Below are 12,932 nucleotides of genomic sequence, written 5' to 3'. Positions count from 1 at the left end.
TGGATAAGAATTCAAATTCATGATTCCCAGATGACTTGTGTGCATAGTAAAGCTCAAGAAACACAGCCTTAAATGCTATTAAGACAATCTGCCTCTTCTGTGAATTCATCAAAGTCCAATCCTGTCTCACAAACCTAACCAAGTTATGAGGAAATGTCCTGAGGAGGACAGTCCTACCAGCTCATGGGCCAAGCATCACTCATCTGGGCAGCCTCTGGGGTGCAAAGTGCTTCCTGAAGCAAAAGGGACACCTTCCACTGTCCAGATTTCACCCTCAGTCTGGGAAGAGGCCCTGTCCTGGGAAGCCCCAGAGACACAGACGAAAGAAGAGAAGAAGTAGTTACTGATCTATCTTTGGAAAACTGAAGGAAGTTAAGCACCAGATACTATAGTGGGAAAAGCATTTTTGTTTGTTTGTTTTGTCCGTGTGGGAAATGACATTTACTATAAAATAGAAAAAAGGTCCATGTGTGGGCTTGTGTGGAAGAGACACACACACAAAAAAGAGAATGTTGGGGAGACTGCACCTCACTCCAGAGTCTGTCTTTTCCCAATAGGTCCAGGGCTGCACAGAAGAGCCTGCAGGACTTGCCCCAGGATACTTGTTACCCCAAGTACTCTTGGGGAAAATCATATTCTGTTAGCAGAGTAATTTGAATACTAATGACATGTTTTCTCATTCATAAACATGGCATTTCTTTGGTTCAGCACCTACTAGAATCCTTCAGGATGCTTAGCCCTAGATACGTCAGCAGCAAATGCTATAAAATACCTCACATTTTTTTTTCTTTCCAGACCTTCTTGTTCCCAAGCCCCCAAACCCTACAATTTCTGTGACCTACTCTCCCATCACCTTCATATAGGAGCCATGTTCATCATCAAAACTTGTCTTGCTGAATCTCTCAGAAGAGACGTGGAACTTCTTGGCTTCGAGCCCCAGGAACCATAGCTCTGCGTAGCCCAGGATTTCGCTTTGCTCATAAGAAGACAGCTGGTTCCTAAAACACCTTAGGGCCTCTGAGTGAAAAACACTTTAGTTGTCAGTTAAGTTGAGGCAGTACACGATCTGCCCAGGGTGGGGATGATGGCAGCCCTTCCAGTTCATGAGCCTGTCAGCCCTTTCCTCAACCAGGGGGGCTCACGAAGGACTATGAACCCTGAGTCTCACAGGGTGGAACCATAACACAGAGAAATGTCAAGGTGTCATACTGATTTGAACAACTCAGGAGAAAAACACAAAGGACGTGAGAGGGAGAATTCAGTCCCCAAACAGCTGTGCATTGCAGCACAGCTCTTTTCAACAATTTCAATGGGTGAAAAATTCAGGGGTAAACTTAGTGTCAACAAGAGTATGCAGCGAAGGCAGCAGTTGCCCAAATTAATGTGGAGTGGGTTACAAAAACAGTTTATCCTGAGAAGGTCTGAAAGCTATCGTGTCTTCAGGGGTCAACACAAGGTAACTTCATTTATGTTACTTCGGGTAACATAAATGTGACTTTCAAGGCCCAGGAAGTATTTCATGCTGAGCCACTGAGTCCCTCAGACTACAAGGAAGGAATGTGTTTTAGCTCTCCTCTACCCTGGCCCAATCACGACATGCGCCTGGCGTTTGGTCTGGGGGTGGGTGTGGTGGGATTCAAACTTTAAGACAGATGTAGATAAACTGGAGAGTGCTGCGCGGAGGGAAACCAGGATTGGGGAGAACCAGGGGAACCATGTTATTTGACAAACTGCTAAAGAGTTGAAGGAGGAGTAGCCAAGGAGAAATAAAAAGGCTTATGGGGGACAACACCTCTGTGTGTCTCCATATATCCCAAGGGCAGTCATGTGTAAACTGAATAAGGCGTGTTCTTTGCCCAGAAGAACCAAGGCCTAAGAGAGCAGTGAGACATATACCAGCCAGCTCTTTAAAGGCAGAACTAGCGGAGAACTAAAATATCTCCTAGTGGGCAGTTCCTGAGATGTTTAAGAGAAGATGGACAACCAATTTCAAAGATGTGGGAGAACAGCTCTGAGCATCAGATAGTGTAGGGACCTGGTAGGTGCTCAGTGGAGTTGGGTTTTCCTCCTTTGGACTCTTATAGGTTCTGAATCTCTGAACTTTGTGAAGGGAATGCTCCTGGTCAAAAACTTATGTGTGATCTTCTAGGCCTGACCAGAGGCAATTTACAAAGGCTTTACCTGGCAGGCATACAGGGGAAGCTGCCCTCCCCACACCAGCCTTGGTGCACAGCCAATGCATTGAAGTCTGAAGAGTTGCAGTCAAGGAGTCCAGTTCCCTAGGCTGGCCAAGGTCTTATACATACCTATCCAGGAGCCTCTGTTCAGAGGCCTCTGCAGGTACTTCTGCCAAGATCTCTTTATCAAAAGGAGGGTGGAAAATTCAAGACATTTTCTCCCACTCTGACTCAGTACTCAGTTTTTCCACTCTTAGCCCTTCCCCATCACTTCAGGAGCCTGGTCAGGCTCCCTAGGCAGTGAGCTAGTCCCTCTAACTGTGCTGAAACCTTTGACCCTGGCCTGGTGCTGGTTCACAGAAGGGGTGGGAGGGTGGGGAAAGAACAGTGAGGAGTCAGTGTTTTCTCCTATTTAGCCCTCTGCTTACACTATCACAGGAAGTCATGAAAGACTTGACTATTGCTTTCATTTTGGCTTGTAGCCTTAATTGATTTACTCCAACACCTGGCAGCTTAGCCTTCTCCAGCTCAGCTCAGCTCTTCACACCTATAACCACCCCCACCACACCCTGCTACTGCCCCAAAGGCATACCTGCCGCTGTCAGAGGCACCTTGTGCTTGCTCTGTGGTTTCTCCTTGGACTTGGGATCTTGGGTATTAAGGCTCGAAAGGAAAGGCATTCCAGAAGCCTTGTCCTCAGAGGCCAACTTCTCACTGTGAGTTTGAGTCTCCTGTCCAGGGAAAGAATTTGCAATAAAGGACCCCTTAGTCTTCTCCTGGGTGTCCTAAACCATTTACCTGATCAAGAACACCCACATCCAGCCAGACTCTACTCCTTCCTCTCAGGGAAGAAATGATAATTATGAGACAGCAGGTTTTCTCCGTCTTTTCCTCAAAGAATGTATCTGACTCGTTCTCTGTGAGACCCACATACATTACAGTATGCACTATTTTAAGGAAAAGTATTTTACTGCTGCTCTTGAGAAGGCCAATTCCTGACTAGATAAGATATCTAGCGCAAGGGCACAAACACTTGAACCTAGATGTGTTTAACACCTCTTTAACTTGCACCTTCTCACATTATCTCATTTGGTACTTACTCAAAAAAAGTAGGGAGTATTGGAGGGAAAAAACATAAAAAACATGCTTCTACCATTCATACTAGACACTTCGTTTTTCTTTTCTTCAATGAATCCTCATGAGAAGTCTACAGAGATCCCATTTCATAGATAAAAGAAATTCAGTTACTTATTTGCTGAAGTTTACAATCATCGTGAAGAATGAGAACAAGTCTAAAACCCTACAGGGTCTAAAACCCTAACTCTTTGGCTGACATTGTGCTTTTCCCACCATCCTGGGCTGAAATCAAGTCTTTCATCTGCCTGCTCAGGGTTACATCCACTGCCCAGCACTCACTTTATACAGCAGAGGTGGTTTTAGCAGGATTTTGTGGCTGATGCATGGGAAATTAACCATGTTTTTCTTCCCCTTGGTATCCACAAAAGGGAGTGAAGTAATGTTGGTGTTTATATTCTATAGAAGGAGAAAGTGGAAAAGTTACGGAAGCTTCAGGCAAGAAAATGTCTCAGGGAGTCATTTCTCCCAGCATCTTCCCCACAGCAAGGATGGGCCTGAACCAAATCCAGGCCTGAATTTCTTTTTAAAGTTCTTGGAGAAAAAACCAGAGTGGTCAAGCAGATGGCCTCTGGGGTTGGATCCCTGCTCTGCTTATTAGCTACAGGCCTTAAGCAGATTACATTCTTTATCTAAGCTTCAGTATCTCATCACTGCCAAGGGGACAACAATGGGACCTATCTCATACTTTCTGTGAGGCAAATGAGGCAATCTATGTAGAATATTCCTTAAGGTTAGTCATTATCATCACCATTCCAATATCTCACAACCCTAACAAGGCAAAATTCTCCCTGCAAATTTGCCTTGATGCAACATAAGCTCCCACTTTCCTTACATTATTCGCTTGACCTACTCACTTGGTTTCCTCCCCAATCCTGCACTGATTAATTGATTGATTGATTAGGAAAGAGGTAGTCTGACTATCAATAAATAGCAACAGTTAACATCGTGTAGAGATAAGGCATGCTACTGTGGATAGAATGTGCTAATCATGTTAGGCCAATTTGACCAAAAATGCCTGTCAAAACTACCCTAGCCACCTACCTGCCCTCATCCTCTCCTAGAGAAAAGATACTAAGCATCGCTTCCCACCTTATGCAATAATCGGGTCATTCTGAGGTTCTTGGTCTTAGAAGGTGGCTTCTCAGCTTGAACCAAAGGTTTCCCAACCTGGATCAGGTGGAAGAGAATTGGAATAGTGCTTGGTATGATTTCACCTCAAGCCACTCACATATTTATTTTGCTTCATAACAATAAGCAAGATACACTTGAAGCCAGCTTTCCTGACCTCAAAGCTAGGATGGGCTAAGAGAGACTCAGAGAAGTGCTGGATGAACCTGAGAATGACTGGCTGAGTGAATACCCAAACAAATGACCTTTCTAGCAGTGTTTATCCTAGATTAACTTGTCCTATGGCTTTCAAACTTATTTTAAAAATCCATATAACCCTTTCTTTAAATAAAATCTTAGCTAGATGTTTTGGACTTTGGAAGAGATCAAAGCTGAGCTGCTCCTGCTAAAGAGAAGAAAATGCCCATAGTCTTGTCTGGGAATGCTTTTACCCTCCGAGGGGCTTTGAAGGTCTTTTAGTGGAACCCGCTAGAATATAGGCACCCAGCCTGAACACCAGTGACCTGATCAGAAGAGACTTCACATCTAGAAAGAGGTGGAGAGGAGAGATGAAAACAGCAGAGCAGTGTGTCTTAAAGGGCGGTAAGCACACAATGAAGGCATGTGGCATAATTGTGTATAGTACAGAGACAAGAGTTATCCAACGGTTTTGCATTTATTTTAACGTCCATTTGAAAAACTATATCACATTAAACCTGAATTTTGTGGTTGTTACTATGTAGAATTACCATTTAAGTTAAAAAAAAAAAACAATGTGAGTACTATGTAGATACAGCAAAAATCATGAAGTTAGCACTGAAATGACTAAAGTTTAGCAAAAACAGTCTGCAGCTTGAATCTAGGTTCTGCTCTTTGAAGCAGAACCCAGGGATCTTCTTCTTTGCCCTCTCTCAGCAAACTGAATGACATTTATCCAAAGGTGAGACACAGCTGGTGCCAGACCCACCCCTGTAAAACTTGGTACACTGGCCATACTGATATAGAACAAAGTACAATACTTCAACATATCATCACGTAGTACAGATAAGCCCCCCACAGAGCTGTAAGGATGTGGGCTATTTAGAACAGTCCATCTTGACCTTGAAGAATAGGGATACGATCTGAGGGACAGGGGACTGCCTAGAGCATAGCCGTGGCCTCAGGCCAAACCAATTGCATTACTAATGTGCACTACGTACAGGATTTGGTTGTTTATTAGATGGACAACTATGCTATCTGAGCAAATACTGCAATGGCAAATCTCAGTGAGTCCCACCTTCTCATCAAATAAGTGAGTGGGAACTAAAATTTAGAAGCATCAACTATGACAAGCTGGCATTGAGTATGATTTGGGGATACTGGACAAAAAAATGAAAAGTACATTAACAAAGCACAATCAGACTAAACACCATGGAGAATGAATGTCAACAAAGAAGGAAGAGATCATTGTGAATGCAGTCTGCCCAAGAGAATATGGGGAGGCTTTTTTGGAAGGGGCGTGGCTTGGTCTGGGCTGTATTGGGGGGGAAGGGTAGAAAGCATGTTCATTAGGTGAAACAACAGTATCTGGCATACTCTAGGGGTCTTCACTGCTCATGCTGGTTAAACTGGAAGGCAGTGTACACTGGACTGTGGAAGACACTCAAAGCTAAGATAAGATGCATGGTCTTTATCTTATGGGCAATAACGAACCACTACCAGTCTACAAGGTTTGGAGTTACATACACAGAGCAGTATTTCAGAAAGATTCCTCTAGCAGCAATGTGACATAAAATAATGCTCATCGGTATGGACTCTGAAGTAGACTCGGGTTTGGAATCCCAGCTCATTTTCCTCATTTGTAAAAGAGAGAGAGATCTTTGCTCCTTTCTCATGAAATAGAAAAACCGTGGACTCGATGGAGGATGTACAAGATGGTGTGGAGCCTAAAATGATTAAAGAAGCTGAGAACGTTTAATCTGAAAAAGAATAAAACAAAACTTCTGAGAAGTTAACAATTCTGGTACTGCCAGGCGTGTGTACTGGGATCAAACAATTAATAAATGGATGGCAGACAATAGAAGCCAGGTTTCTTGCTGTTGCTTGGAAAATTATAGTTAATCAAGGTCAGCATCAGCATTACCATGAGATAATGAATTAGCGTTGGAGACATCAGCAAGAACTCATGTTTAACTTAATGTAGATGGCTACATATAGAAAGAATTGTAGATATATAAGGGTTAGCGCTCGAGTGCGGGTGTGCACACACACAGATTTCTTTGCTTTATCTGCTGAAAGGTCATAAAGGATGTAATAGCCTCGTAGAAAGACGCACACCTAGCACTCAGATCTTGGTTTCTGATTCCATTCTCCAATCAGAGGAACGAAGGCTCCTTGGAGAAATAATTGATCCTAGGACTGGGACAGGAAATGTACCAGATGAGTCTGGAGCATCTTGTAGTGACAGAAAGTAAAGAAGTGCTCAGAAAACCCCCCACAAAACCCTAAAACCCGACATTGATGAGAGTGTGTCAAAAAGGCACAGGAGCCAACTGGAAGAGCTCCCAGGGGCTAAAGCTGGAACAATTTTAGCAACGAAATAATGTAATATTGGATTCTAACTCAAAGTATAAAATAAATATTCATGAGTCTATACTGATGTAAATAAATGACTTAATAAAGATATACGCAGGGGAGAAGAGACACACCTCCCATGCAGAAGACTTTCTAATAATTATGTAGACACTCCACCCTGGAGGGGGAGGAGCCCATCTCCCATTCCGTAAGCACCAGCTGTGCCTAACAACTGGTTTCCAGCAAGCACAGCGCGGAAAGGGAAAAACCACACAAACACTGCCTCAGCCAGGTGATCCAGGTCAGCATCAGCCGTCACAAAATCAATGTACCATTCATAGAATTTGATGAAAATGGTACTTTACCTTAGTGGTCTTCCTCCCAAAACCTAGAACCTTAATTTTATTAAAAGAAAAACAAATTCCCCACTCCCTCAAAAAAAAGCATCCTACAATGTACCTGACCAGTATTCCCCAAAACTGTCAGGTCATTAAAAACAAAACAAAACAGGGTGGAAGAAACCCAAGAAACTGTTGGAGCCCAGAGGAAGAAGCTTAAGGAGACATGAGAACTAAAAGTAAAGTGGTATCTTAGATGGAATCCTGGAACGGACAGAGGACATTAGGTTAAAAGTAAGGAAATCTGCCTAAAGTATGGAGGCTCCTTAATATTAATGTATCAATGTTTGTTCATTGACTGTAACTAATGCACCACACAAATGTCAGATATTAACAACAGGGGAAACCAATGCAGGGCATGGAGTTGTATGTGGGGATTCTGTACCACCTTCTTATGACACAATGCAAACTTGTTCTGTGTGGTCCAAAGGACAGAATCAGGTCAAGTGTGGAATTTATAAGATGGTGGCTTCCAGTTTGATAGAAAGAAGGGTTTTCTTAAGTTTAGAGCTGTCCAAGAATGGAACAGGAGTCCGCGTGTGGTAGTGAGCTCTCCAGCACTGGAAGAGCCAAGGTCCGCCTAAAGAGCACCTGTGAGAAATGTGCACAGAATCGAGGGCTGAGCAAGATGTAATCTCCAAGATCAATCAGTCTGTAAGAGCCATTCAAGTGACCCTGGGAGTGTGTCTTGAATGCAACCTTCATCCTCTTGTGGAACCAAGGTTGAGAAGCATTGTACGGAACAGTGCTCCCCAATCTTTGTCACATCACACCACACATATTATAAAAAATTATAGTTGTACGGCAAGCTGGGGTGAAGGGAGAAAGCTCACAGCCAGGTGCTACTGGCCTAGGGTTCCAGCTGCCCAGGCCTAACCTTGAGAGCTGGTAGTCTCTGCATCCGCACGCCCCATGCGCAGAATACCCCATAACAAGACTTCATTCTATGGTAGCATCCCCAGGAGACAGGAAGAAGGTGTGAGCTCCTGTATTCGTGGTGGTAAAACAGAATTTTTTCTTTAAGACAGTGTTTCATGCTACCGTTCTGTGATTCCCTCACTGACCTCTGAGCCGATATAGTAGGAATCTCTTTTGGAGTCTTGGGCTCTGTATCTGAATTCAGACTCCTCAGTGGAAAAGGGAGTCTCTTCACCGGGTACCTGGCACAGGAGGTGATTCCTGTTCTGCCTGAGACCTGAGCACTGAACAGTGGCTGGAGGAAGCCTCTGGAGGGAGTGGGAGCTGTAAAGGCAGGGCACCAGAGGTGTCACCACGCCTGTTAGGACAACTTTGTGTTCATTACAGCTCTGAGGCCCCCTCAACAGCCAGGAGTCAATGGTGAAGCTCCTTTATTTTCCACACTTTCCGCACGAACATGTAGTGCTTATAATTTTAAAGTACCATTATTTAAAAACAAAAAATATTGCATCAGAGAACTCTAAATGGTTCCTTGCAGTGTGAGGGTGGGGTTGGGGGTGTGGAAGACAGTAATAACAGCGGGGAGCACGCTGTCCCCGAGAGCCTGGTTCAGAGAGAGTTAGACTTGAGAAGAGGCTGTCAAGAGACCTAGACTCTGAGCCTCGCAGCACCCACGCCGCACGGGCGGGGCTGGGGGCGGGGATCAAAAGAAGAAAGGGAGACCCCTGAGTTTACAAGCAGGCTCTGGTTGTGAACTCAGCTATTCTCCTACACCTAGGCCCACATTCAAACGTCGATTTCCCCTGGAGTCACCGGCTATGTTTTGTCATGCGGGGAAATAGACCTGAAGGGTCGGGGTGCTGCACGAACGGGCGGGGAGCTGATCGCAGGCCTCCAGCCGGAAGTCCTGAGCCTGGGCCCCTCCTCCACCTCTCTTGTACCTCTCACACTTCTTTTGTTTTTGTTTTCGTTTTCAGGAAAAAAAAAAAATAGAGAGAGGCAAATTCCATCTCGTTGCGTTGCAAAAGCCAGCTCACCTTTCTCAAATAGAAGCTGAGTTCAGCTTAAGAGCCGATTCAGAGAAATGCCAAAAAGCTGAAACCTAGCTACTCCGTCCCCTCCCCTGCCCCCACATGCACCTACATCCCTGGCATTCATGCAAAACAGCTGCAAAGTTGCCAAACTATTTCGGCTACTAGTTCCCGGGTCTCATGGGTTCTTTCAGGAACACCTCCTTCCTGCCTCCCCAGCCAGGAGTGTACCTGGAACCAGGGAGCTGGGTGGGACCTTGGAGCTGCATTCATTCTTAACCACATTTACTGAGCGCATCTATGCGCCAGCAGGCAGTGTGCTAAGCATGATCACATGGTCCAGTGGTTTACAAATTTGCCTGAAGAGCTTTTATAATACGAAATCTCAGACCTGACACTAGACTGTTTAGTGGTGGAGCCCAGAAACCTTTATTTTTTAAAAAGCTCCCCGAGTGAGTTCTGTGCCAACACATTTGGGTGACACAATCTAATGCAGTTTCCTTTGGGAATTAATCTCTCCCACCTCTGAACTTGCCTTTCGTTTATGCCATTGACATTGATGTGTTTATCCTAATTTCTTATGAATTCTTATCTCCCCACAATGAGATTCTGTGGCAACAATTATCAGGCCCTCCACAATATGCCAGCCCTCCAGAGCGGTCGTCTGGCTGGTTCAGCCACGGTCCCCGAAGGGTCTAGCCTGTGTCAATGCCCATGCCATTATCAGAAGAGCCCAGACTGAGCTGGAGCCACCTCTAGAGCCATCCTGGATGTGCTGGTGTCTCAGGATGGGGGCAGGGTCTTCATTTAGTATCATCTCTTTTGCAGGGGTAGCAGGAGGAGCTGCAGGCTGCTTGTAAGGAAGGCTGCCTGCTCTACGATGTCACAGGGATGTGTCTTTACTGATAATCTAGGTTAATCCACACAAGCTGGCTGCAGTAAGTGGGACCTCTCACTTGCAGTACTGAGAGTGAGAATATTTTTACAAGCTTGCAAATTGTCACTTACATTTCTTACCATGAGTAGTATAATTATGTGAGAAAGAAACTATCCCTTCAAGACTCCTGGGCCTCAGCATCCCTAGTTCAGGTACCTATTGCAATGGTCTCCTGAGAAATTTCTCTGCCCCTTTTCCATTCCCTCCTCCAGTGCCTAAGTGACCTCAGAAATTAACATGTTGCTTAAATCTGACCTTGTTGCTTAAACAAGTGACCTTGTTGCTTAAATCTCCCCAGTGATGTCCCTGGGGCATAGTAGTCCAGGCCTACAAAACCCTCCCAGTGTCATCCCTTGTCATGGCCCTGGCCCTGCCCTTTTAGCCCGAGCAGTTATGAATGACTTGCAGTTTTCAAACACCATGCTATTTCACATCTCAGCACTTTTATTACTGCTCTGTTTCTTGGAATGTTCTTCTGTCATCCACCTCGTCAGCACTTCCTCCATTCCAAGCCCCTGTCATCCACCTGGTGAATTTGCCCACATTCCAGCCCCAGCCTCTGTCACCATCCCTCTTGCATTTGTAACCCTCTGCTACCCCATGCTTTGTACCAGCTCCAATCACAGCACCCACAAAGGTTGGTTGTGCAAGGTGTTTTACATCGATCTTCCTCTGCCAGACTATAAGACTCTGTAATAAGAGATCCAAGTCTCATCTCAGAATCCCAAAGCCTAACGTGGTATCTTACACACAATAGGCACTTAAATATTAGCTGAAGGAAAGGAGAGAGAGACTGAGGGAGCAGGAAACCCTGATACTTGTGCTCAAAGATTTGAGATGAGCTTTGATGCCAGTATCCCCTCAGTTGGTAACCCTTTCCCAGTGTGGCCACATGCCTACTCCATGTGGCTTCCACTCCCCACTGGGACCAGCGCTCTCCTGCTCCCTGGCACTTCCTTTGGGAAGGAAAGCTTTGTAATCATCTACTTCACGCAAACCCTATCGGGCAGGAGCCCATGCCTGTGAGTCTCACTGGCATGTTACTTCTATGTCAGAACGGGGGACAGAGGCACATAGAAAAGTGAAATATCCAGTCCCATGTCCTGCATCACTGCCTTCTCCCAGTGCCACTCCACTTCCCCTGTCTTATTTTGCACTCTAATCGTGCCAAGCCCCCACCCCCAACAGGCGCAGTTTACCCACGGGGCTTCCTGTCAAAGGGAGTACATTTCCTGCTGGGAGCTGAAGGAAAAAATGGCTGGTCCCTATGTAGGGTTAGTTAGAGCAGAACCTCGAGACACACAGCCTCAACTTATTACCTTGGATGGAACCCTGGATGATCTCACTCGTAAAGTTCAGGGGAGAAAGCAACTGGGCTCTCAGCAGGCATCAGAACTGCCCAGTCCCCTGCCCCTAGGCCACCCAGCCTTTTCAGAAAGGCACACCCCCATCAAACTACCCCACCTCAATCCTACCTTACAGGCTAGTTTTTTATTTTTCTCAGCTGGCTCCTCCTTGTCTCTTCCTCCTTCCTGTTAAAAAAAAAAATCCCCAAGTGCCTGGTCAAGGTTGGATGGGCAGATAAAGCTCAAGTTCTGTGATATCAAATCACAGTTTCGTCCTTGCATGCTCCATAATCCCTCCCAGAGGCCAGAAAAACAGAGACTTTTAAACAAAGCCATTAATGCAGAGAGCGTGTGATAATGAGAGAGAAGACAATTGCTTGGGAATTCTCTAAGGAACACAGCACACTCACAATTGAGCCCCGTAGAATGCCACAGAGAGCTGGGAGAAAGTGGGATGTGCCCAGGCTCCGCACATCCCTAAGCTACTATGTCTGCGCAGACCTTAGGCAAATCACAGCTTCTCTCCCTCTGCCTCTTCTAGCTAAGATTCTGCCCTTAAAACCCCTTTACCACATGTGAGAAAGCCCAGGATGCCTAGCCAGAGGGGACTGTCCTCCTGATTACACCCAAAGCCAAGACTGGCCCCTGGAGACCCATTAGTGAAGTGAATGTGACCAGCCACTTGGGAGGACCAAGTTTTCATCTTGCTGATGCATGTCCTCTCTGAGGGCCTGCCCACCAGGCTAGGCCCCTGGTGATGGTGGACGAAGAAGACCCTGGCCACACTTAGGGCTTGAGGAAGGGCAAGAACTTAAACCTCTAAGTCCAGATGCTTGGAATTGCTTTCTAATGCACTCAGTGAGAAGCATTGGGGGAAATACTTCCCGTTCTGGACCTCTGGACATGAAAATCATGGTTCTGGAAGCCACGTTGGGGAACCTGTAGTCAAATGCCTTCATTTGCAGATGGACAAAGAAAAGCTAAGAAGGCATCCAAGTGACCTGTGCAAGAGAATGCAGCAGAAGCGAACCTAAGACTAGAATCTATGCCCCCTAGTGGGCATAACGGTCATAGCAGGCCCTTCCACAGCAGCGTGCTGCATCAGCTGACCTCCTGTGACCTCTTTTACATTCTGCCCTAGAAAACTGGGTGTGAAGGGGTTATAAAGCACTTCCCCTCTAACGGTCTCTAATTAAAAATAAGATATGCTTTTGTTTGATGTTAACAATAGAAACACTCAGAAAGCAAGCATTTATTCTAAGTTATTTACATAAATTACAAACTAAATTCCCTATAATAAAGTGGATTTTTACATCATGTAAGAGGAT

The 12,932-nt window shown here is 45.4% G+C and overlaps 1 protein-coding gene across 4 annotated transcripts in view; it reads right to left on the bottom strand.

The window, feature by feature from the left end:
• Positions 1 to 11,641, bottom strand: part of DYRK4 (dual specificity tyrosine phosphorylation regulated kinase 4) — a 38,110-nt gene extending 26,469 nt beyond the window's left edge. For 2 of the 4 annotated variants that reach the window (XM_045200868.2, XM_045200918.2), the window contains exons 1-3: positions 11,578 to 11,641; positions 2,770 to 2,908; positions 854 to 1,017 (exon numbers count right to left, since the gene is read on the bottom strand). In XM_045200868.2, coding sequence (XP_045056803.2) covers positions 854 to 1,017; positions 2,770 to 2,857 — 252 coding nt within the window. In that variant the 5' untranslated portion in view covers positions 2,858 to 2,908; positions 11,578 to 11,641. Of the gene's footprint in view, positions 1 to 853; positions 1,018 to 2,769; positions 2,909 to 3,593; positions 3,711 to 4,403; positions 4,466 to 11,577 lie in introns of those variants that run through there. The other 2 variants (XM_071220994.1, XM_045200969.2) reach the window with 2 other exon arrangements.
• Positions 11,642 to 12,932: the final 1,291 nt, after the last annotated feature.

This window comes from Desmodus rotundus, chromosome 3 (genome assembly GCF_022682495.2).
Source record: "Desmodus rotundus isolate HL8 chromosome 3, HLdesRot8A.1, whole genome shotgun sequence".
In the NCBI taxonomy this organism is placed as follows: Eukaryota; Metazoa; Chordata; class Mammalia; order Chiroptera; family Phyllostomidae; genus Desmodus; species Desmodus rotundus.
This window is presented reverse-complemented; position numbering and strand designations above follow the sequence as displayed.